At 45.1% G+C, this 25687-nt stretch overlaps 1 protein-coding gene across 1 annotated transcript in view; it reads left to right on the top strand.

Moving 5' to 3' along the window:
• Nucleotides 1–8072, top strand: part of THEGL (theg spermatid protein like) — a 38348-nt gene extending 30276 nt beyond the window's left edge. The window contains exons 7-9 of the mRNA XM_036423814.1: nucleotides 3295–3426; nucleotides 5695–5870; nucleotides 7958–8072. Of these exons, the coding sequence (XP_036279707.1) occupies nucleotides 3295–3426; nucleotides 5695–5870; nucleotides 7958–8072 (423 nt within the window). The remainder of the gene's footprint in view (nucleotides 1–3294; nucleotides 3427–5694; nucleotides 5871–7957) is intronic.
• The last annotated feature ends 17615 nt before the right edge of the window (nucleotides 8073–25687 follow it).

The raw sequence follows: 25687 nt of genomic DNA, 5'->3' as shown, positions 1-25687 counted from the left end.
ATACTTTTGTTTTAATAATAATTTCAATTTTACTGAAAAGCTGGAAAAAGTCACAATTAGCTCCATTGGCTTTATCATTTTCTCTCCTTCATGGAGGTTTTTTGTTTCCACACACCCTGGCTGGCCCAGGCCTCCACTCAAGGCTACAAAGTTTCAATTTTAGAAGATAAATAAATCCCAGATACCAGGGCCTCTACTTGGGTTGCTGGGAGGTGTGGCCGGCCTGCAAACCACCACAGGCCCCTCACCCAGGCCACCCCATTTCCCAAGGGAACCCCCACCCTGATCCGGGACACCTTTCAGGGAAAACCAGCTAGCCCCCATCCATGCACCAGGCCTCTATCCTATCTAATAAAAGAGTAATATGCAGATTGACCACCACTCCAACAACCAAGATGGCTGCCCCATGAAGTCAAAGATCCTGCCTCCATGTGGACACAAGATGGCCACCACAAGATGGCCAACAAGAGAGGGCAGTTGGGAATGACCAGGCCTGCAAGGGAGGGCAGTTGGGGGTGACCAAGCCTGCAGGGAAGTGCAATTAGGGGTGACTAGGCCAGCAGAGAAGGGAAGTTGGGGGTGACCGGGCCTGCAGGAAAGGGCAGTTGGGGGGACCCAGGCCTGCAGGGGAGGGGTGACCAAGCCTGCAGGAGAGGGCAGTTAGGGGTGACCAGGCTTGCAGGGGAGGGCAGTTGGGGGCAAAAAGGCTGGCAGGGGAGCAGTTAGGCATCAATCAGGCTGGCAGGGGAGTGGTTAGGGGATAACCAGGATGGCAGGCAGAAGCGGTTAGGGGAAATCAGGAAGGCAGGCAGATGAGTAGTTGGGAGCCAACAGTTGTGGTTTGTGAAAGGGATGTCTGACTGCCCCATCGGTGGGATGGGGCCTAAATGGGCAGTTGGACATCCCTCAAGAGGTCCCAGATTGGAGAGGGTGCAGGCTGGGCTGAGAGACACACATTCTCCCCGCGCCCCCCCTCCCACCCGCCCGCATGAATTTCGTGCATGGGGCCTCTAGTAATAATAATAATAGACTTGATGGTTCTCTTCTGGCTATGAAGAATGCTCCCTCCCCCACATCTAATCTGTTACACATGCATTCACAAGCCTGGTCTCCCTGCATAACCAGAGACCATCTGCTCCATGCTTCCTCACCTCTATGCTCAGATTTTCCTTCCCATTATCTTTTCTGTATCTCCCTATCTTTCCTCTTCTCTCTACTTCTTCAAGGTCCAATCTAATGTTTCTTTATCCATAACAAGGGAATCCTCCTTGGCTTTGCCCACTCTTCCTCTGATATCTCTCAAAGTTTTATTCATTTTCTTTTACTGTTATCAAATGATTTGCCTGTAGGACAAGGTTTCTTCTAAGTTGAAAATCACTTTAAGATGCCCTAGCCAGTTTTGCTCAATGGATAGAGCATCGGCCTGCAGACTGAAGGGTCCCAGATTTGATTCTGGTCAAGGGCACATACTTTGGTTGCTCCCTGCCCTGGCCTAGAGTATATAGGAGGCAACCAATCAATGTGTCTCTCTCCCCTCGATGTTTCTCTCTGTCTCTGTATCTCCCTCTCCCTTCCACTCTCTGTGGAAAAAAAAATCAATGGAAAATTATTTTAAGAAAGGGATTATTTCTAATGGGGAATAAAAGAAGACCTATGTAATATTTTCAACAATAAAGATAAGAAAAAATAAAAAGAGATTGTTTAATTATTTCTTGTTGTATCTTACATAATATAATTGATTAAGTCAGAGAGATATTTGTCTAATGAATTAAATTAATAAATAATTATTTTATTAATTTTTTTCAACTGTAGGCCTTAACTGAAAGCAGTGGTTATCATATATTCCTCCAATTTTCCCAGAGCCTAATAGGAGACAAAGCTTAACTCATAGGAAATATTTACAATGCTTAATTAGCATTTCATAGTGTTATAATAACAGATAGGATCTTCAGTTTGAATCCCAGCGCTGCCGCTTACTAACTGCATAAACTTAAACTGCTGAACCTCAAAGTACCTTGGTTTCTCAAGTATTTCAGTGAAATGAAATAAAAATGATAGCCCAGGTGAAGAATAAATTAATTAATTCGTGTAGAGTACTGTCGGTATGGGTACCCTCATTTCAAACAACACGGGAAGGGAATAGGGCATACCTTTGTATTACTTTTCCACCCACAGTGAAAAGATAAAACTGGCCAAGACCGGTTTGGCTCAATGGATAGAGCGTTGGCTTGGGGACTGAAGGGACCCGGGTTCGATTCCGGTCAAGGGCATGTACCTTGGTTGCGGGTATATTCCCAGTAGGGGGTGTGCAAGAGGCAGCTGACGGATGACTCTCTCTCATTGATGTTTCTAGCTTTCTATCTCTCTCCCTTCCTCTCTGTTCAAAATCAATAAAATATATTTTTTTTAAAAAAAGAAAGAAAAGATAAAACTGCATTTTATTTCCAGTAAATGATTATATTCCACCTCAACATCTTGTGGTAAATCTTGAGTTTGAATACAAGTACTTTAAATAGAAAACCATATTTCCGCAATTAAGACCAGAACAACATTCTCTATGGAGATAACGCAGTTCTGCCTCCTTCCTCCTGGCTTTGGTCTCTCTTCCGCATCTGTTTGACTGAGAAGAGAGCCGCTAACATGTACTTGAAACATGGTGATCTGTGATAGTGTGAGTCCCAATAAGCAAAAGTAGCTAAGACAAGCTTACCGTGCCCCTTGCAGTGTTCTCATGTGTGTGGTGGGGCTGGGCCTTTCCTCTTGGCTGAGTTTACCATGCCATTCATCAGCATTACCATCTATTTCTTTCTTGCTTATTATTATTTTTAAATATATTTTATTGATTTTTCACAGAGAGGAAGGGAGAGGGACAGAGAGCCAGAAACATCGATGAGAGAGAAACATCAACCAGCTGTCTCCTGTACGCCCCCCACCGGGGATGTGCCCACAACCAATGCACATGCCCTTGACCAGAATTGAACCTGTGACCTTCCAGTCCACAGACTGACGCTCTATCCATTGAGCCAAACTGGTTTCGGCACCATCTATTTCTTAGACACTATCCAACATAGCCATTTCCTCCACATCTTTAAGTTCCTGGAAATTTGAGTTGGAATCCATACGACTAGTTTGAGAAAGTTGGGCATTGAATCCTCCAGCTATGATTGTGGTTATTCTTCCTGCTGAATTTGCCGAGAAGCCTGGTCCAGAGGTCAGGCCCAATCTGGAATCTCAGTTGAGATGGTGTTTATTATTTTATGCTTTACAGGCACTGTTTTTATTTTCCTCCTCTAGATTGAAACCAAGATTGTAGCCACTGCCCTACGTGCTATCCCAACTCCAAGAATTGTAGACCTTGCCAATCCAAGGATCAAGATAGAGGGTCTGTGCTATCCACAAGAAGGACCTGACATGCCCATCCGTCGCGTAAGCCATCACTGCCTTGGCATCCTTCATCTCACTTTCTGGTGGATCCTATGGTGCTATTTCCCCCCTCCATGGCATTGGCCAAAGCCATTGCTAAAGGGAACCTTGAAAGAGAAGTCTGTGGCAGGAAAACCTACCTGCCAGATATGGAGAGGGCCTAGAGGTTGCGGGGAGGGTAAAGGGTGGTGAGCATGAGATTTGGAGCCAGGAAGAGATCCATTCAAATTACAGCCTTGCCACTCTAGCTCTATGGTGTTGTGACAAGCTCCCTGAGCCTTGCTCATTCAAGTATTTGAATGCCTACTGTGTGCCAGATACTGTTCCCAGTGAACAAGATGGAGAAAACAAACAAACAAACAAACAAACAAAGAAAAAATAGGTAAACAAATAAGATAAGGTTGGATAGTGAAAAGTGCAATGGAAAAAATAAAGTAGGAAATGAGTACTTATGGGGACAAGCTGCTTTGCAGATGGGAGTCAGGGAAAGGCTCTCCGAGGAAGGTGTATTTGAGCTGAAACCTGAATGACGAGATGGCGTTTGCTGAGTGAAGATCCGGAAAGAGAACATTTTAGGAAAGGGAAGAGTACTAAAGCTGGGTCCCAACGCTGGGATGACCTTGAAGCTGGGTGCATCAAGGGGAACCAGGGGACGGGAAAGATAACAGGTCCCGTTTGGATGATTGCTAATGACGACCTGCAAATGTAGAGACAGCCCGAGCTCAGCACGGAGCCTGGCACGCCCAGGGCTTCCCTTGCTCTTCCTCCTGGACACTCTTCTCCATTCATTGCAGTGGCAACTTGGTGCCCAATCCCAGTCGAGTTTTCAATAAATACCAATCCAAGGGTGTGGGGCCAATTTCACCCTCTTTCTCAGAATCTGAGGATTTGCTATGGAATTCTATTTGGGGAAACAAACGAATCTGGGAATTAAAAACCCTTGGGAGAATGTCTTAAGTTTGCTAACGTGACCTTCTGACCCTCAGGCAAATCGCTTTATGCTCAGTTTTGGATGTGTAAAATGAGATGTATAGGCATCTTTAATTGCTAGAACTGTTGGAAGGAGTGTTAAAATTTTTTTAACAAGTGATGCTACTGCAGACAATCGTACACATAGAACCCAAAACAAACCTGTCCCACTGCAACATAGAACACTTTCTGGGGACTGAGCGGTGTTTGCTGTCCATCCCAGTTCTTTTCAATGAGCACCTAAGAAAGAGATTCTATCACAGTCTTCCTATTTTACCGATAAAGCAATATAATAAGAAGGCATCCTGGCAAATGGGACTTTCAAAGTAAGACCAGAGGGAATCTGGTCTTAGGCACCAAAGCCTATTCCAGCTTTCGACAAACACATATAGTAATTTCTCACTTATCATTTTGACAAGTGACCTTAAGCAAAGTGACATACAACCACACCAATTTTAACCACAGGCTAATTGGCATAAACAAGAGGTAACTTCCTAGGCCTGTCATCAGTGCTATGATGAAACATTATTTGAGGATCTGCTGTACAGCTCTGAAGCAGCTTGTATTCTAAGGGGACGCAGCACACAATGAGCACGTCCACGAGATAAGTGAACTAAGTCACGAGTTGGTGAGTGCTGTGAGGAAAATTAGCACTGGGGAAGAGGGTAATGAGTAAGACTGATTTATTTGTATGGCGAGGGAAGAAGACCTAACCATACATGTTTGAGTCAGAGACTTGAGTGATGAAGAGGCAGCCATGACAAGATTGAGGAAAGAGGAATTCAAGCAGAACCACCAAGTGCAAAGGCCCTGAGGCGGAAAGGGCTAGGCTGGAGGGGCCTTGTGTAATCATGGGAGGGGCCTCATAATAATCAGGAGTCGGGTCGCAGCCCATCTGCTAGGGCCTTCTAGGCTATAGGAAGGAGCCCAAATATTATTTTTTAGCAAAATGGGGATCCACTAGAGGTTTTTAATCCCAGGAAGTGGCATGATCTGACTTGAGCTTCAGAAAGTTACCTCATGGAGTTGTTAAGATGACTGAGTAGCAATGACATAGGTCAATGACTGAGAACACCGTCTGGCTCCTTGGAATGCACTCATGAAAACGTTCATCTCTCCTCAGTAACTGCCTTATGGATGCTGGATTGTCCAGGGGTAAGAATGAAAGCAGGGAAACCGGTGAGGAGTCTATTGTAGGAACCCAGGAAGGAAATGGTGGTGACTGTATCAGGGATATAGTTGTAAGGGGGATATGTGGTAAATTTGGGAATATATTGTTGTGTCTTTTTGTTTCCACTGTAGGTAACGCAAGCTGCCTTGCTAAACACACCTAGCCCTCGAACAGTATTTCTAGCTAAGGCCAAAGCTCTTCACCAAGATTATTTACCTGACCGTGATCCCTACTGGCCAGTCTCTTACGCTGCTGCACATTTCAAAATATCTCCCAGAATTGAAGCACTATCTCATCCAAGTGAAAGGCATGTCAACTTAAGGCTAAGATGGGACAGAAAGGGAAGAGAACTGTAGAAATGTGAAAATTTTATTTTTTAATTTCAGAGAGGAAGGGAGTGGGAGAGAGAAACATCAATGATGACAGAGAATCATCGATCGGCTGCCTCCTGCACATCCCATACTGATGACTGAGCCCGCAACCCAGACATGGGTTTGTGCTCTGACTAGGAATCAAACTGTGACCTGCTGGATCATAGGTTGGCCTTCAACCACTGAGCCACCCCACTGGGCTGAGAAAAATTTAAAAACATCTCACTTATTTGTTACATTTACTGTGGCAAACCTGTGGTCTTCTTACCATAAATATAAGGCTATAATAAAAAGGTGGGCTAGTATTGCAGCATAGATCTAAGAGACAACTCTGTAACTATGGATATTTATTTATCTAACACATGTTGTCAAAGTGAAACAAATACAAAAACAGAGTACATAGTATGTTACAGTTTTGTGCAAGGAAATATACACGTGGGCCATATTTTTGCTTGCATATGCCTAAAATATCTCAGAAGGGTAGATAAGGAGGTAGTAACAATGGTTATTTGGGGGGATCTGAGGATCTGGGACGGGAGGAAGAATTATTTTTCATTAAATAGACTTTTGTATTTTTCAATGCTTCTATACCATGTACATATATGGCCTATCCTATATAATAAAGATGTAATATGCAAATGGTCGTTATGCCTCAGGGTGTAACGGATCAGCAAGAGGGTGGGGCAGTGAGCTACAAGTGGACCTCGGAGAACTATAGGAGGGGGCAGGGGAAGCCACAGCGGGGCAGGACAGCGAGCTACTGGTGCATGGATTTGTGCTCAGGGCAAATAAATGAGAAAATACTTCAACAAAGAAGAAATCTTCTCTAATTCCAGTTTATTTTTATTTTTTAATGCATTTTTATTGATTTCAGAGTGGAATGGAGAGAGAGATAGAAACTTCAATGATGAAAGAGCATCATTGATCAGCTACCTTCTGCATGTCCCACATTGGGGATAGAGACCCCAACTCAGGCATGACCTCCTGGTTCATAGATCAACACTCAACCACTGAGCCATGCTGACTGAGCTCTGTTCATTTTTTAGAAGACCTCTACCTTGCCTGAACCTCAATTCACTTTGTTGCATTCAAGTGATAATACTTGATCTCTTTTTTAAGCATTGTCAGGAAAATCTGGAGGCACTGAAGAAAGCTGTAGAACTGCTGAACCCAGGGAACAAGAAATATGTTAGTTTTTATCTATACTAATAAAAGGGTAATATGCTAATTAGACCGGATAGACCAGACATCTTCCGGATGTCCTTCTGGACAAAGCCACATGATGAGGGCTGAGGCAGAGGGAGGGAGGGGTGACCAAGCCGGCAGGGGAGAGCTGTTAGTGGCATCAGGCAGGCAGGCAGGCAGGCAAGTGGTTAGGAGCCAGGGATCCTGGATTTCGAGAGGGATGTAGCAGTCGGACATCCCCAGATGGATCCCGGATTACAGGAGGGTGCAGGTCCTCCTCTTGCCCTGGCATGAATTTTGTGCACCGGGCCTCTAGTATAACATAATATTTTAAATTTTTTATAAAGTGTTTTGCCTTAAAAAATAAAGTTCAGTACCAAATGAAGTGAAGCTTATTCCCTGCTCCTTGACAAAGGGAAGGGAGGAGTTAGACCGAGTGCTCTAGGTCCCTTCTCTAAAGTTATTGCTCTGTGGGAAGGTGCAAAGGGCGGAAACTTCAAAGTGTTGACTTAAGCCCACCAGAGGACCGTCTGGCTTGTTTTAACATTGCCAAATTGTTAAGAAGTTTCCAGCATTTACCTTTTTTGTGGGAAGAGCAAAGGCTTTGGAATCTGACCGGTACACTGATCTGGATTTGACTGCAGATCATCCTCACACAACTTCCCCAAGCCTTCACTTCCTCAGCTGTGGAGTGGGGCGGTCACGATGCCTGTGTCACAGGAGGCTTATGAACATCCAAACGGGGTTGCATCCCCATGCCAAGCACAGAGGGGATGCGTGAGAAATGTTAGCACCACTTCCTGTTGCCTCAGGTTGGTTTCTTTCTCCCCCGTTCCAGGGCTCCCATGCACATTGTGTACTACGACCCAGCGGTCTTCAAAGTCAAGCCAGCTGCTCTGAAAGCACAATGTTCTCCGAGGGTCCAGGAGTTGGCAGCACCTCTTATCCGTTAACCACGGACACCTACACCTCCCCCTCTCTAGCTGTGTATCTAGAAGACGTTAGATGACTTAGTCCCCTCCTCTGGTACTGTCCGTCTGTAGTCACCCCACAACCTTAAACACGTATGAGACCTCCAGGGAACACCGCATGGACCATCAAGGAGCACCTGCTGCTGGGGCCTGGGACCCCATGTCATGCAGGTTTGGGGACTCCAGCCATGGAAGAGACAGCCCACCTTACCCTTACCACCTTCTCACGGGCGTCCTGGCTGTCGCGCTGTGGTGGCTGGTCTGAGGAAACACCCTGCCTTCCATTGGCCGGTGTTGCTCTCCTCGTCCCAGGGAGAACCCCATTCCCCAGAAGCTGACCTCGCCCGGGTCCCTCTTCTCTTAGTGAGTCCTAAGAATTGAAAACAGTCTGTGTTACTTGTCCAACCTCCCCTCATTTCTGAGAAATAAACCACTGAAATAATGGAGCCTCTTGTGAAGACGTCTCAATGCTTTGGTATAATCTGTAGGTGAAATTGAGGGAACGGGTTACCTTACAGTCAGGGATGGGAAACCTTTTCTTTTGCTAAAGGCCATTTGGATATTTATAACATCGTTTGTGGGTCATGCAACCTTATCAACTTAAAAATTAGCCTGCTGTAGTCAAGCATTTCATTAACTCACCCCTAATGCCTTGACAGGGCCAGACCAAATGATTCCTCGGCCTCTCTCGGCCAGCCCTTTCCCCTCCCCTGCTAAATGATCACACCTCCACCAAGTTCCATTCGTTGGCTCATGCTTTATCATAAACCACAGGAAAAGTGTTATAATTCTCTGTCAAATTGCATCTGCCCAGAGTGTTTTTTTTTTAATTAGTTTATTTTAGTCTCTCCATGGATCAGTATTTTACAAATTAAACTAACTTTTATGACATACTGGTATCTGGATTTACATGAAAATGAACTTACTTGAAAATGAATTTTGCAGATGAATGAGCTCTCTCTCTAAGGCTTTTGTATTAAGGAGATTACTATTGTTATGGCGAGGCAATACTATATAGTTTTGAAATCGACTTTTGGAATCAGGCAGACCTGGGGTTGTATTCCCCATGGATCATTTACCAGAGATGTAGTTTTTGAACAAATTCCCTAACTCCTTGTGCCTCACTTTCTTTACATATCAAGTGAGTTCCTACTGCATTATTATAGATTAAGATTTAATCTAGCCGAAACCTGTTTGGCTCAGTGGTAGAGCATCAGTCTGTGGACTGAAAGGTCCCAGGTTCGATTCCGGTCAGGGGCATGTATGTTGGTTGCGGACACATCCCCGTTGGGGGGTGTGCAGGAGGCAGCTGGTCCATGTTTCTCTCTCATCGACGTTTCTAGCTCTCTATCTCTCTCCCTTCCTCTCTGTAAAAAATCAATAAAATATATTTTTAAAAAAAAGATTTAATCTATACAACAATGTATACATTGTTGTATAGATTAAATTAAATGTAAGAACATTATCTACTAAACTATGAATAGAAAAAAAAACCTGTTAAAAATGTAGCTGCATTTGCCTTCTAAGGAGGGAATGGCATAATTTATTTTCCTGGGAAAACAAATCTCTTCATGACTTGATTCAAACATAAAATAAATGCTTGTTGAGTATCTTTGCTTTGTCAGGTACTGTGCTGGGCAGTGGAGAGACCACAGTGGGCCAAACAAACATGGGCTCAGCTTTCAGGGACTATTTAGACAATTGGGAGTGATGTATGTAATTCAAACAATAACAAATACATGTAAAATTGCTGCAGTGGCCAGTGCTACAAAGGAGAGGTTATAGTTTTAGGAAAGGACAGAACAGAGGCCTTCGACTCCCATGTGAAGACGAGAGAAAGCATCTTTCATGAAGGGACAGTTGGGCTGGAATCTGAAATGGAGTAGGTTTAACTAACCAAAGAGGGGGCAGGGAGTCAGTCCAGGTAGTGGGAGCATGTGTTTAGTGGACAATTTGCTGATTTGGGGGGCCCACCCCCATTCATTCCTCCTCTTTCTGCTAAGAAATCCCATTTTCATTTTGGGAAATTACTTTCTCTTCATTGTTTAATGCTTTATTGAGTGAGACTTTTGTTTAAGGTGTTCTGGCTAAGGGATGGGCATATGACCCAAGACAGCCAGGCCTTTTGAACTGTCCCCCAGGGCTTAGGGTCTTAAGCAGCATGGCACCAGGGGCAGGGTGTGGTGGGAGCTGATGTTACCCAGTAGTGGTGCCCATATGGCTCCTACTACCGGTGTCCCTGGAGCTGCCCACAGCCTTCCAGTAAATCGCCGGTGACAGGTGAGCGGATGTGTCGGAGACTGGGACAAGATAGACTGTGTGACTCAAACTGGAAGACAAAATGGCTTGTGTGATGCAGGAGGCGGCAGAGGGATGGGAGCCAGACCAGGAGAGGCCCTGGAGGCCACTTTAAAGATTTTAGTCTGTATCTTAAAAACCACTGTGAGTCCTCGATGTAATTATAGGGATGATGTGATCAAGGTTGCCTTTTGAAAAAGCTGCTTTGACAAATAATTGGGAAGGAGCCAGTGGAGGCAGGTGGACCAAGTTAGGAGGCTAGTTGGCAGGTCAGTGAAAGGTGAAGGCACCATGGTGCAGATGGAAAGGGACAGGCTTGAGAAATATGTGGGAGGGGAAACATTTACAGGATTTGGTGATGGATTGGAGAGATAATTCCCGACTTCTAGCTTATGAAACAGGATTGGTTTTGCGTGCTTGAATATGTAAATGGACAGTGGCCAGGCCACACGTGACAGTAGAACCTGGATTTGGTCGATGGAAGGAAAATGGTAACATACCAATCTTTTAATGGCTTAACACTGCTCCCGTGCGAAGGAGGACATAGGGGTGGGTGAGGGAGAACGGCAGCCGGCTGATTTCTGCGGGCAGGAAGTTCTTCTCTGGAAAATTCTTCCTCAGCGCGTGAAGCAGGAGCCCGGAAATAAACGCTTGTCTCTAACGCCTGCCTCACTGGGTTCTGGCCCTGCACTCAGCACCATATCCAGTGCACAGGAGTGGGCGTTGTCTTCTGCTCCCTGTTAGTGATAGCGAGAAGCTTTCAGCCCTTCTGGATAATGGAGTTTGTTTCCTCTGGTGACTCCTGTCCCCGTCCCAGTGAAAGAGCAATCCTATCAGGAGGGGGAGTCTACGTCCCACACTCCTAGGGTCTGGGCTGGCCTGCCACTTGCTTAGGCCAGTGGTCGGCAAACTCATTAGTCAACAGAGCCAAATATCCACAGTACAACGATTGACATTTCTTTTGAGAGCCAAAATTTCTTAAACTTAAACTTCTTCTAATGCCACTTCTTCAAAATAAACTCACCCAGGCCGTGGTATTTTGTGGAAGAGCCACACTCAAGGGGCCAAAGAGCCGCATGGGGCTCGAGAGCCATGGTTTGCCGATCACTGGCTTGGGCCAAGGGAACGAAGCAGAAGAGACAGTGTCTGACCTCCAAGCCCAGGCCTCAGGAAGCCCTGTGCTTCTGCTCTCGCCTGCTTGGAACCTGCTGTGGGGAAGAAACCCACCCTCCTCCAGAGACCTTGGGGAGAGGGGCCCAGGCCTCCAGACCTCGCCTCTGTGCTTCCCCCCCCCCCCCCCCCCCCCCCCCCCCCCCCCTGAATGGCAATTCTGTGGGTTAGCGGGGCCGTTCTGCGGGCCTTGCTCTCTCTGTCACGTGGCTGCAGAGCAACATGGTATTGTGTAAGCAACTAGGTTTTGGGTTGGCTTGTTACCTAGCCAGAGTTCACAGAATCAGTACTCAGCCGGTGGGACAACAGACGGAGGGGCAAAGAGGGCAGCAAGGGCCAGGGTTCTGACGTCAGCCGGCTGATTTCTGCGGGCGAGTGAGCATGTGCCTGGGTTGGTCTGCTAAATGAGCAGGCAAATACTCCTCCCTCCAGTAGGTGTCTCACGCCCTTTCATCGACTTGTGTGAACCAACCCACAGCAGACCTAAACTTCAGTGCCCCACGGTTGGCCAGTAAGAGCCCGCGCGAGTTGAGGCACAGCGTCTGTTGTCAGAGGGTTTTGGTTCCTAAGGACCTACCTGAAGAGGGCCTGGCCCGTGGCGGCAGGGGCATGCCACACGCAGTAAGAGAGGGATCCTGAAGACACACGCTCTTTCATACTTTGTATTGTTTTTCGTTTCCAACGGGAAGGGCTGCCAGAAGGCAAACCTGCCCCACCCACAGCCGCGTGCATCTGCCTGCCTGCCTGCCTGCCCGCCCGCCCTTGGCTGCCAGGGTGTGGTCTGCTAGGTCTTCCAGGGGGTTGGACATCCTGGGTTGAATTGCAAAACAGAGCAGGCAGGCAGAAGGCTGGGGATGGAGAAAGGTGGCTGAGGGGGCCGGGGGAGCAGGAGGAAGCAGCCGATCTGTGTGCGAAGTGAGGAGGGAAGTAACCCTGGGGAACGAGGGACATAGGGGTTGTGAGCAGGCAGCTGCTCCAGGGAAAAGGCAAGAAAGGAGAGCACTAGCAGCCACCAGGTAACGTACCTCTTTCTGTGCAATGATCCCAGGGGGCAGGAGTGCCCTGTGGCTCAGAGGGTTTGAAAGCGCCGCAGCCCTGGCTTCAGTGGCCTTAAGCACAGTGTAGGGCAGGGGGCCATTCCAAGTTCAGCTTCTCTGGGATTGTTACCACATGGCTAACCATTGGTGGAGAAAGAATAAGTGACTGTATTGTATGACTTCAAGTGGCTCCGTTGGTTGAGCATCATCCCATGCACTGAAGGGTCGCTGGTTTGATTCCCAGCAAGGGCACATGACCAAGTTTCAGGTTTGGTCCCTTATTATCCTCTCTCTTTTTTTCTCTCTCTCCTCTCTCTAAAATAAAGATATATATATGTATATACTTTTTAATGTATAAGGAGGCACTGTAGATATTTGTCCTTTCTGGAATCAGAATGGCAGGATTTGGAGCCCGGACCCACCTCTTACAAACTCTGTGTCTTTGGATAAATTAAGCTCTCTGGTCCTCTTTTATATAATCCTTTTATATTAATGAGGTCTCTGAGTTCTCTTTGCTCTTCACTCTGGAGCAAAATGAGCAAGCGAGAGAGGTAGACAGAGGTAGACCTCCGCGGTCAGAGAAATAGCCAGCAGCCAGGGCTCTGTAGCCTGCAGTGACGCCCTAAGTCCTGCAGGGGGAGCGGTAGGCCACGGCCAAGTAACTTCTCTGGGAAACCAAAGTCTCGGCCCAAGAATCAGACTGATCTTGCACAGCTAGGATGAAACCTCCTTAAACTAGCTGCTGTTGTCCAGCTCCTTAGAAGTTTTCATGTTGAAAAAAAATAAAATCCCCTCTGGGTTGGCGTGGCTCAGTGGTTGAGCGTCATGAACCAGGAGGTTGACTGATAAACCTGGAGGTGAGGGTTTGATTCCCGGTGAGGGCACATGCCACTGTGTGGCGTGCAGGAGGCAGACAGCAATGATTCTCTCTCATCGATGTTTCGATCTCTCTCTCCTCTCCCTTTCTCTCTGAAATCAATAAAAATATTTTAAAAAGAAAAAAAAGAACCCTCCCCCCCAGCTTACATTCATTCCAAAAGAATTAAAAAATTGATAAGGTAAATGAGTTGTAGTTTAATGGGAGGAAAAACACACACCTAACACTAGTGTTTCGAAGATGTGTGAAATTCAAAGGGACAGTGCAGAGGACTGCCTTCAGCTGTGAACATGCATTAGAAGCACATTCACTTTTTGTGAATTTCAAATGTGAGGGAGGAAACACTTTCCCTCTTTACCCTGCTACAGTCTGGGTATAATACTTCCAGTTAAACTGGCAAAGGCCAAAAATGACTGGGGCAAAAAAGGTTTATTCATATTCCTATGGAAGCCAACAAATAAGTAGCTGTCTCTTTAAATGGTTAATAGTAGAGGCCTTCAGACCTAACTTTGGAGGGACATGAGAGGGAGGAAAAGGACTACTACAGGAAGAACAAATTCTTTCTTTAGGAAAGAGGGATGGGATTTCAAGAGAACAAATGGGAGATAAGGGTGTGTGATAATGTCTGTTTATGCAGGTGCGGTGGTCTTCCGGCTTCTTGTGGGCCATAAAACTCCCCTGCAGAGAGGGTTATGTGGGTTTACTCTTTGAGTCTTTGCTGGGAGTAAAAGCCACCCAGGAGAGGGATTTATGGCAGCCTTGGTTCCCAGGGGTTGCTGCTTCTAGTCAGATAAGGGAAGCCCTGAGGAGGCTTCTTTCTGCATCTGTTGAATTTCAAGTGTCTTCAGCTTGAAATCATCTTCCAACTCTGGGTCCCCGAGGGTAATATTACCTAAAAATATTAAGTCTTGCTGTATCAGAAAGTGACTTGTAAATTGTTATCTTCAGTGGCAGTGCTTCTTTCGCTGGCAAACTGTAATTCTCTTCATTCTCGGTGTCCAGAGCATAATCTGAAATTCAGTGAGTGATTTCAGCATTTATTACATTACTATTCTAATATGTAGTATTACTATAGTTTAAAACATTTTTATGAGTACTGTAAAAATATTATTCAAGTGATATGGCTAAAACTAGGCTTGAAAAATGCAGTGATAAATTTAAAAAAAGCTCAGAACGAAGGTGATGCTGTAGGCGGTGGGAACAGCACTAGGGTCTCACTGGGGGGTCAAACTGGACCCAGGTCAGCAATCTCAGTACTTGGGTTCTGGCTTAGGAAGGAATTCAGGACTGGAAGAGAACATTTATTGGGTAAATCATAGAGGTAGAGAAAGTAATTCCTAGGAGAAATGGGCTGAGGAAACAAGTTGTAGAGATAAAGGAAGGGCCGGTGGAGCTTGGGAGTGAGGAAGCTAATGGAATGGTGTGGAGGTTGGGAAGGGGAGGAAAAGGCAGGGGTGTGCTCCCTGTGGGGAGAACACTGGGTCCTCCTACCTAAGGGTTTTAAGGGTAGAGATTTTAGGGCAGGTCCCAGGGGAAGATCTCAATAGAAAGTCCAGCAGTTTTCCAGGTGTGTCCTTTCGAGGTCTAAGTCTCCACTGATTGGTTGGCTTGAAGCAGGGCATGGGTCGTTATTCAATGCAGCTGGTCCTGAGGTCAGTGATGGCAGGTTTTATTGCTCTTCTGGGCCTCCAGCTGAAATACAACTGAGGCCTAGATGTTATCTCTAGGGAGAAAGGGCCTAGGGGGCCACAGGAATGACCAGTGATATGCTAAGGGAGGAAAGGTCACGCTGAGGCCAAGGCCCCACCCGACATTTTGTTCTTTGCTGGGCACCCAGGGCTTTCCACCTGGATGAACTGTATCTGGCCCATCATCCTCCCTCTGCTCAAGTCTAACTGCTCACCGTGGTTTGATAGGATAAAAATGGTATAAATAAAGGCCAGTCAGCCACATTAAGACTGTGCTATTAATCTAGGAGACAGCCCAAAGGGAACATTTTTAGATAATGCTTTAAAAAAAATCAATAGCAACTTTAAAGTAAAATTGTGCTCTATTCAATAGTTATGGATTTTTATACTCCAGGAATGCGGCCCTTATACTCTTTAATTGTTCAAGGGGGAAATGAATCTTGAATTATGCAAGATCTCTAAAAACTTGTTCGTAAGTAAAACATAGCCCTCTGGATAATGGGGTGGATGAAAGCTACACACTGTTTAGTTCACAGTAATCCATTTGCAATTTGATGGCAATTGTTCGTGTAGAAGAGCTAGAGTGTGTAAATAACTCAGATAGTGGCAATTCATCCTGAAATATGATGGTAACCATAAGGTAATCTAGCCTTAAAAACTAAGGCGAGATTAGAGATGAGAAGTCTGTGGACTCTGCTTGTACATGGGAATAAACTCTATGAGATAATGTTGATTGAAAACAATTAGAATTCAAAATAGTGCACACAGTTATCGCTATGGGGAAAAAATCTTATCTACTGATCTAAGATGGAGACTTAATTTAAACTGATGTAAATCATGCTTATGTTCATTAGGTCCCTCATTTTCTCCAGAGTTGTTGTGTGAAGAATAAAAGCAAATTGGAGTGGCTGTCAGGTTTGGGAGGAGAAAGAAGGGGAGGGGGAAAAGGGGGAGCACAGGGGATCTTTAGGGCGGTGACACTGTTCTGCAGGATTCTGTATTGGTGGGCATGTGTCGCTATACACTTGTCAAAGCCTATGGGCTCTACAACCCAAAGAATAAACCCTAATGCAAACTGTGGACTTTAGTTGATGATTATGTCTCCGTATTGGTTCATCAATGAAAACAAATGCGCCACACTAATGCATGATATTAGAAATAGGGGGAATGGGGTAAGGGTGGGAGTAAGAAGGTATAGAGGAACTCTACTTTCCAGTTAATTTTTATGGAAACCTAAAACTGCTAAAAAAATAATAATAATAAAATAATAAGAGTCCACTAATTAAAGAAAAAATAGTAAATTGGTGGAAGAAGAGATTGCTGCACAATATATTCTTGGGGAAACCTGAAATCATCCAACACAAATCAGGCTAAAATAGGCTTTTTAACTCCTTGTTTATTTAGCACGGAGGTGCATTATTATTATTATGCTGGAGTCCAATTGTCCCAAGGAGGTAGGCCCTCTTCCTCCTCCTCCTGCAGAGGGAGGTCCTGCCCATCCGCTACAGCATTGGTGGCCTGGGTTTCCCTCTGCAGGGTGATCATGGGGCAATAGCTGGATGCCTGACCAATTGCATTGCACCCGCCTTGGCTGGCCTGCACCAGTGTGCGTCATAGCATGGTCATCCAGAGAGTTGTTTAGCTGTTTGGTCATTCGGTTGATTTACATATTATGCTTTTATTATTATAGATTATTATAGACTGAGGCCCAGTACACAAAAATCGTGCACTGGAGGGGGGGGGGAGTGTGTGTCCCTTATCCCAGCCTGCACTGTCTCCAATCTGGGGCCCCTGGGGGGAGGTCCGACTGCGGGTTTAGGCCCAACCTAAAGGGGCAGTCAGACATCCCTCTCACAATCCAGGACTGCTGACTCCCAACCACTTGTCTGCCTGCCTGCCTGATTGCCCCTAACCGCTTTTGCTTGCCATCCTGATCACCCCCTAACCACTCCCCTGCCAGACTGATTGAACCTAACTTCTCCCCTGCCAGCCAAATATACGGTTGCCCCACAACTGCCCTCCCCTGCTGAATCAGTCACCCCTAACTGCCCTCCCCTGCAGGCCTGGTCCCCCCCAACTGCTCTCTCTCCTCTACAGGCCTGGTCACCCCTAACTGCCCTACCCTGCTGGTCTGATTGTCTACAACTGCCCTCCCCTGCTGGCCATCTTGTCGCGGACATCTTGGGACCACATGGGGATGGCCATCTTGCTCGAGGGCATCATGGTCAATTTCCATATTACCTCTTTATTATATAGGATTTAGTCCTCACCCAAGGATATTTTTTCCATTGATTTCTAGAGAGGGAGGTTGGGGGAGAGAGATAGGGGAGGAGAGAGAAACTTCAATGTGAGAGAGACACATCGATTGGTTGCTTCCAGCACCCACCCATCCCTACCAGGACTGAGGAACCTGCAACCAAGGTTTGTGCCCTTGACTGGAATCAAACCTGGAACTCTTTGGTCCTGGGGCTGTCACTAACCACTGAGCCACTGGCCAGGGCTATTATTTATTTTGCAAGGGCATAGAGATTAAGAACCAAACAAGAGCAATAAAATGTCTCACACCCATTGCCAAAATACAGTTTCTTATTTGGTTGACTTTCATGAACTTTAAATCAATCTACTCAAAGGAATACATTCTACCCCTTATAGGAAAAGTTCCAACTTTCCCTCAGCTTATTTTGTCAGTAAACTCTGTATCTTAGCAGTTCTCGCTACAGGACCATCACAACAACAAACATATATGAAGGTGTCTAACAAAGTGTCTTATTGTTAGCATCTCGTTCACCCCCAGTCGCCCCTTGCACTTCTTCAGAACACACAGCTCCTGCGCAGACAGAGGGCCAGGCCTCTCACTCCTCCTGCGGTGGAAATGTGATGACCCAGGAGAATTCCCGCTCACTCCCCACAGCCGCACCCTCTCTCTTCCACCCCTGAGGCCACTCACCTTCTTCTCCATGCCACTCACCAGCTTCTCCGCATTGGATCCTGGGCATACATTCAGGTCCATAAAACCATGTCTTTATTCCCTCTAACCCGGCTTGCTTTCTGACCTGGAGCCAGTGGAAAAACAACCTCACACTTTTCCGGGTTCCAGGAGCCTCCCACGTGCCAAGGTGTTGAGTGGTGGGGCTTAAGGGTGGGGCAGGGACGAGGTTACTGCTGAGACACGTTATTTCTCTCGACCTGTTCCCGGCAGGTCCTCCTCCAGCTTTCTGCTGCTCTTCTGCGGTGATTGGAACGTGGGCGTCTCTGGCAGGGCTGCCTTTGATCTTATCTGCTTAGACGTGGCTGTCTTCTCTCTGGGACTTTCTGTCCTTGTAGGGATCTGTCCTTAGCTAAGATCTCTTCTGCTCCTGGAATCCATGATCTCTCATTCCCTCATCCTTTCCCTCCCATCCATGGAAAATTCTTTCCAGTCTGGAACGACACAGTTTTCTTTCTTTATTATTTTTTTTAAAATATATTTTATTGATTTTTTTACATCAAGGAGAGAGAATCATCGATCAGTTGCCTCTTGCAAACCCCATACTGGGGATGTGCCTGCAACCAAGATTCATGCCCTAGACCAGAATCGAACCCAGAACCTTTCAGTTCGCAGGCTGATGCTCTATCCACTGAGCCAAACCGGTTTTGGCAAGTTTTCTTTTCTTTCTTTTTTTTTTTTTTCTTCTTCTTTTTTTTTTAATAAATCTTTATTGTTCATAGAGTTTTCTTTCTTTAATGTCCTTCACAATGGCCCATCCCTAGGTTTCCCTAATAGTGTAAGCTTTTGAATCAAATAACAACATTGCTTGAAACTGTATCTGTCTTCTCCTCTGCTCCATCCTGCCTCAAAGCAATGAGGACAGAGCCTGCTGGGATGGGAAAAGAGAAAAGGGCTCTACAGGGAGAAAAAGGCAGAATGTCACATATCAAACATTATCTGGCCATATATTTAATTTGTATGTAGGCCTCATCTCCAAACATAGTTAAAGCTCCCTGAAACATGTGAAGGAAGAAGTGTGTCCCTGACAGTTTCTAGTTGTGCTCCCTGAAGCCTTGGTCAGCGTTGATGATGGTCACATCCCTGCTGCTAAATCATTAGACTGCTTTTCCTAGGCACTGCCAACTATTTCAGTTTTGGTCCGCTAAGGAACACTAGATATCTTTGAACACCGTTCACCAGAACGGATGGAATTTTAAGTTTTTCTTGTCACATGGAAAGATTTTGATCCAAATCATTCAAGACGGTGGTGAGTATAAATGATTGTATGATTATGATGGGGGAAACGGAAAGGGGTACAAATCTTAATACATTGCATCTCCTACCCCTAAATGCCACAGCGCTTATCCAAAATTCTGACAACCAATACTCCTTTGAGCGGAGGCACTGAAAGCCCACCTCAAAATGTGAGCGTGCTGCTCAGGGATGCTCTGAGGTGGCCTCCGTAGTTACGCAGCAGGGTGCAAACCAGGGAGGAATGAGACGCAGGACAGGTAGTTTTTTTGTTTTGTTTTTTATGTAATACATTTTATTAATTTTTTACAGAGAGGAAGAGAGAGGGATAGAGAGTTAGAAACATTGATGTGAGAGAATCATCCATCAGCTGCCTCTTGCACGCCCCCTACATGCCCTTTACCGGAATCGAACCTGGGACCTTTCAGTCTGCAGGCCTACGCTCTATCCACTGAGCAAAACCGGTTTTGGCAGGACAGGTAGGCTTTGATGGAAGTAAGTGGAGACTGGGAAAGGAAAAGGCCATAGTCTCCAATGGGAGACTGGAAGCAGGAGTGAAATATGAAGGGTCTCAGAAACCAACCAACAAATTTATAATTTTGTCTCGTATAGGTAGGCCCTGCTTTTGTGGGAAGGGGGTGGTGTGAGTTTGTCCAGTTGCTTTTTTGAGAGTGGTCTACGATAGCTTTACGCATTCTCCACTCAGTAATGTAAGGAACCTACAGCTGCAGTATTTAGCTCCCCAGGATCCCGCTGCGTGGACTGGAGTTCCAGGGCCGAGGCTCACCACTAGGGGGAGCTACGCTGGTAAAGGAGGGAGAATAAGCTCTTTGCACCATTTGCCCAGTCTTCCTCTAATGTTTCAACCAACCAGGGCTGGAGGTGTTCTGCACAGATCCCCACCCAACCTTATCCCATCCCACTCCCACAGCCCTAAACCTTGTCAAGGCCGTTAACTCTTTTCTAAACCTTTCTATTTCTCTAGCATTTCCTCTTACAGAGAGGGCCACACCTCACAGCTGGACCAAGACAAGCTATTTTAGTGCTCAGCCTTCTGTTGCCCACTGGGAATGGAGAATGAGGTAGAGTTATCACCTTTTCCCCTGTAATTCCCACTTAAACAGGTCTAGGGTGTGCCCTGGTCTCCAAATGGGCTGAAAACCACCTAAGGAGGCTGCACTGGGACATCTCACAACAGGGTGAGCTGATACTCTTCTGTCTTTGCACCTTTTCAAAGCAAGGAAGGCAAATACCCTTATTCAACCCCCATGTGCCTTAACCTGAGTTCAATTCTGAAGATGCATGCTGACTTGGGGGCCACTGTCCTGTATGAAGGGGCAGTGCGTGGAGCTCCGCTGAGACGCTGAGGCTGGAGGCGGGGCAATGTAGTGAGAGTGAGTCCAGGCCTGTGCCCAGCACTCCTGCCACCTTGGAGCCACCCTGCCAGTATTATATTGGAATGAAATTGCGTTTAGTCCACACTTGTGGAATTTGTGTCTACATTACTGAGCCTTTCAATAGCCCTAAATAACTCTCGGGCTTCAAAGCAGTAAATTAATTGTATTAATTGACTCATAAGACTCTAATTCTTTGTCTTTGCTCTTCGTTGTGGCTCTCCAACGCCCCAACCCCCAAGCATTAAGGAGTGCAGAGGAGAAAAAAAGTAAAGGGAACGGCTTCTTCTTATTGTCATTCCAGACGCACATGTGCTTTTATGGAATAAGTATTTTGTACCGGGACTGGACAACAGAGCAGATGCCGTATGAGAGAGGATGAAAGGAATGACAGCGCCGGCCAGGGCAGGAATACCAAAGGTTCTCTCTTCCCTCCGGTCAGCTGCTCAGCTCCTCGGAGCAAAACACCCCTCTGTCTGGGATGTGTGCTAGACTTGACCCTGCTGTGGCTTTTCCTCCAGACAGTGTCAGGCAAGTGCTTTGATTACTATCCTTGTTTAGACTCAGCAAAATCCAACAGGACCTCGTAGGTTGCTGCCATTGTTTTGGAACTTTCTTGGCTTCAGAGATAGTTAATGACTTGCTTATTAATTGCAGCATGCTAAGCTATTTAAAAACACATTTTTATTGATTTCAGAGGAAGGGAGAGGGAGAGAGAAGAGAGAAACGTCAATGATGAGAGAGAATCACTGATTGGCTGCCTCTTGCACACCCCCTATTGGGGATTGAGCCCGAAACCCAGGCATGTGCACTGATCAGGAATTGAAACCTGACCTCCTGGCATACAGAACAACACTTAATCCATTGACCCTCATTGGCTGGGCAACACAGGTGTTTTTCATCTAAAATTAATTATGTAGTTTATAATATTACTGGAGGCCTGGTGCATAGAATTCATGCATGGGAGTGAAGGGGTGGTGTACCTCAGCCCAGCCTGCACCCTCTCCAATCTGGGACCCCTTGATGGATGTCCGACTGCCTGTTTGGACATCCCTTTCACAATCCAGGACTGCTGGCTCTCAACTGCTCACCTGCCTGCTTTCCTGACTGCCCCAATAGCTTCTGCCTGCTAGCCTGATTGATGTCTAACTGCTCCCCTGCCAGCCTGTTTGCCCCCAACTTCCCTCCTCTGCTGGCCTGGTCACCCCTAACTGCCCTTCCCTGCAGGTTTGATTGTCCCCAACTGCCTTCCCTTGCTGGCCATCTTGTGGCACCCATCTTGTGTCCACATGGGAGCACTCATCTTTGACCACAGGGGGGGAGCCATATTGTATGTTGGAGTGATGGTCACTCTGCATATTATTCTTTTATTAGACAAGATAGAGGCCTGGTGCATGGGTGGGGGCCATCTAGGTGAAGGGCCTGTGGTGGTTTGCAGGACAACCCAAGCAGAGGCCCTGGTATCTGGATTTATTTATCTTCTAAAATTGAAACTTTGTAGCCTAAAGCAGAGCCAAGCCTTCTGCTTGCTCTGTGGTGGCAGCCATTTCTGTTGGAATTTATTTATCTTCTATAATTGAAACTTTGTAGCCTTAAGCAGCAGCCTGGGCTGGCCAGAGTGTGTGGAAAGTTTGGCTGCCTTCATTGCCAAGGGCAACCCTAGCCTCCCTCCTGCTCTCTCTCTGACTGCAGCCATCTTGGTTGGGTTAATTTGCATACACACTCCTGATTGGCTGATGGGTGTGGCTTGTGGGTATATCAGAGTGATGGTTAATTTATATATTACTGTTTTATTAGGTAGTATTTTATTTATATTCTAAATATGAGTATTAAATAAATATATTAAATATATTACATTTATTTGATTTGAAATTCCTTTAGTAAATAAAACAACTTATACTGTGATGGCTCAGTCAATACCATTTGGTTAGCCAGATGAATTCTAGTCATTTATCTTTAGAGGCAAGAGTGTTTTGCTGTCAAGGCTTTAGTTTAGCTTATTACATTGCCTCATTTTGCCTTTGCAAAAAATTATTCTACACTTTACCTATTGCTTTGTAACAAACTACCCTGAAACTCAGTTTTTGTGGGTCTGGAATGTAGGTGCAGCCCACACTGTGCTTTTAGCTCCTTGCTGGCTGTTGGCCAGCGGCTTCCCTCAGTCCTTTGGCATGTGGCCCTCTCCATGGGCCAGCTCCCATCATGGAAGCAGCCTCCCACAGCAGGAGTAAGAGAGTGAGCAAAAGAGCTAGACAGAAGGCATGGTCTTTTTCAACCTAACCTTGGCATTGACCTCCCATCCTTTCTATGATAGGGGCTAGCCACCAAGGAGAGGAGATTCCACAAGAGCATGAATGTCAGATGGGGGATTCTTAGATGCTGCCTACCACAGCTAACTAGACACATGCGACTGTTGTATTTGTTATCAAAATTAGCATGACCTAGGTGTGATGACAGGTAAACAACCAAAGAAAAATAGGTAAATTGGACTTGATCAAATTAAGATGTTTCTGTATCAAGGGATACTCTCAAGAAAGTGAAAAGACAATTCATAAAATGGGAGAAAAAAAATTGCAAACCATATATGTGATAGGGTCAAGTATCCAGAATACATAAAGAACTCTTACAACTCAATAATAAAAAAGACAAATAACCCAATTTAAAAATAGACAAAGGATTTAAATAGACATTTCTCTAAATGTCTCTAATGACATTTCTCAACATCATTAATCTTTAGAAAAATGCAAATGAAAATCACAATGAGTACCACTCCATACACACTATATATTTTTTTTAAATAAAAGTAACACAATGGCCAGTGTGACTCAGTTGATTGGAGAATTGTCCTGTACACCAAAAAGTGGTGGGTTTGATTCCTGGTCAGGTCACTGACCCAGGTTTCAGGTTTGATCCCCAGTCTAGGTGTGTGCAAAAGGCAACTGACTGATGTTTCTCTCTCACATTGATCTCTCTCTCTCTCTAAAAATTGATTAAAAAGTTTAACAATAAAAATAACAAAGATTAGCAAGAATATGGAAAAATTGAAATTCTCGTGTACTTGCTGGTGTAAAATGGTGCAACACTGGGGAAAGCATTTGGCAGTTCCTCAAAAAGTTAAATATAGTATTACTATGTGAGCCAGCAATGCCATTCCTAGACATATACCACCCAAAAATGAAACTAGACATTCACAACAAAACTTGTACATGAATGTTCCTAGCTGCATTATTCATAATAGCCAAAAAGTGGAAATAATGCAAATGTCTATCAATTGATGAATGAAAGAACAGAAGATGTGGCATTTCTATACAATGGAATATTATTCAGCCATAAAAATGAATTACTATTACATGATACAAAATGGATGAATCTTGAAAACCGTATAAGTGAAAAAAAAAACACAAAAAACCAACACAAAAGGCCACATGTAAGTATGACTTCATTTATATGAAAGGTCCAGAATAGGTAAAATCCATAAAGACATGAAGTATTGATAGATTAATGTTTACTAGTAGCTTAGGGGAGTAGGGGATACAGACTGACTATTCATAGGTATGGAGACTCTCTGTGGAGGTGATAGAAATTTTCTGGAATTATATAGTGTGCTGGTTGCACAACTCTGAATATACTAAAAACCACTGAACCATGTACCCTTTAAAATGGTGAATTTCATATGTAAATTATATACCAATAAAAATATTTTTCTAGCTTACTTTATCCTACAGCAACAAATATTTATTGGATATTTGGTAGTCTTCCAAGTACTCTGTCAGGTTTAGGTTCTAAGAACCTCAATCAGTGGTTTTTGTTTGCTTTTGTTTGTTTTTTTGTTTGTTTTTTTTTATTGGTTTCCGTTGTTTTGTTTGTTTATTGGTTTCAGTGAGGCAGGGAGAAGGAGAGAGGAATAAAAACATCAATGATGAGAGAGAATTATTGATCAGCGGCCTCTTGCATGCTCCACACGGGGGATTGAGGTTCAATCCTGTCATGAACCATGATCTCCTGGTTCATAGGTCAACACTCAATGACTGAGCCACACCGGCCAAGTCAGGCTTTAGTGGTTTTTAAAGCTCTACTCATAACTCCAATATGCAGCAACTTGAGCTTCTGGCCCAGAGCTCATGCCTGCTAAGCAAGCTAAGTTCACTCAAGAATCGACTATTTTCATGCCCTGCTGTCTTCACTAACAGTAATCTTCAAAGAAACCTGCATGCCCTCAAGGACAGAATCCTCTTCCAAGTCAAGACAGCTCCTTAATTTTCCGAAACCAGCATGTGTTCCTTTCTGTGGGCGATTCAGAATGTTCAGTATTTTGAAGAGGGCATATTTTATGCTTTCCGGTCCTCCCCTCCCTCCTCATTTTAGATTAGATTTCTGTGATTCAACTGTGGGCAGAGGAACATTGGTTCCACTTTGGAACAAAAGTTGGATTCTGCCCAAATGGGTTGGCTCTTTTGCCCTGAAAAACCTGGATTTTATGGTTTGTGAAGTTTTAAACAAAAAAAAAAAGTGATACAAGAAGCTGGAAATGGGAGGACTTTTACAATGGGCCTGCACTCTTGCTCTTTTGTATTTATTATCGCACTGGGTTTATTTCACAGTCTTTAATCTTGGCCTTCGAGTCTTAGCTTCTGACGGTGTGAACCCTCCATTGCTAGCAGATCACCAGTTGCTTTGGCACCATATTCATTCTGTTTGGCAAACCTCTCTGGGCTTGTATCTCAAACCATGTGGTCTTAATTAAATCCACCAAACAATGTGTTAACTTTTTCTTTTTTTCATTCATCCCCAGAAGTTGAAGACAATTTGTGGCAAAGATAGAAATGGATGAAGAAACAGAAATTAGAAGATTTTTAAAAAATCCTCACCCAAGGATATTTTCCCATTGGTTTTTATATAGAGTGGAAGAGAGAG

The sequence above is a fragment of the Pipistrellus kuhlii genome, unplaced genomic scaffold (genome assembly GCF_014108245.1).
Source record: "Pipistrellus kuhlii isolate mPipKuh1 unplaced genomic scaffold, mPipKuh1.p scaffold_m20_p_1, whole genome shotgun sequence".
Classification (NCBI taxonomy): Eukaryota; Metazoa; Chordata; class Mammalia; order Chiroptera; family Vespertilionidae; genus Pipistrellus; species Pipistrellus kuhlii.
This window is presented reverse-complemented; position numbering and strand designations above follow the sequence as displayed.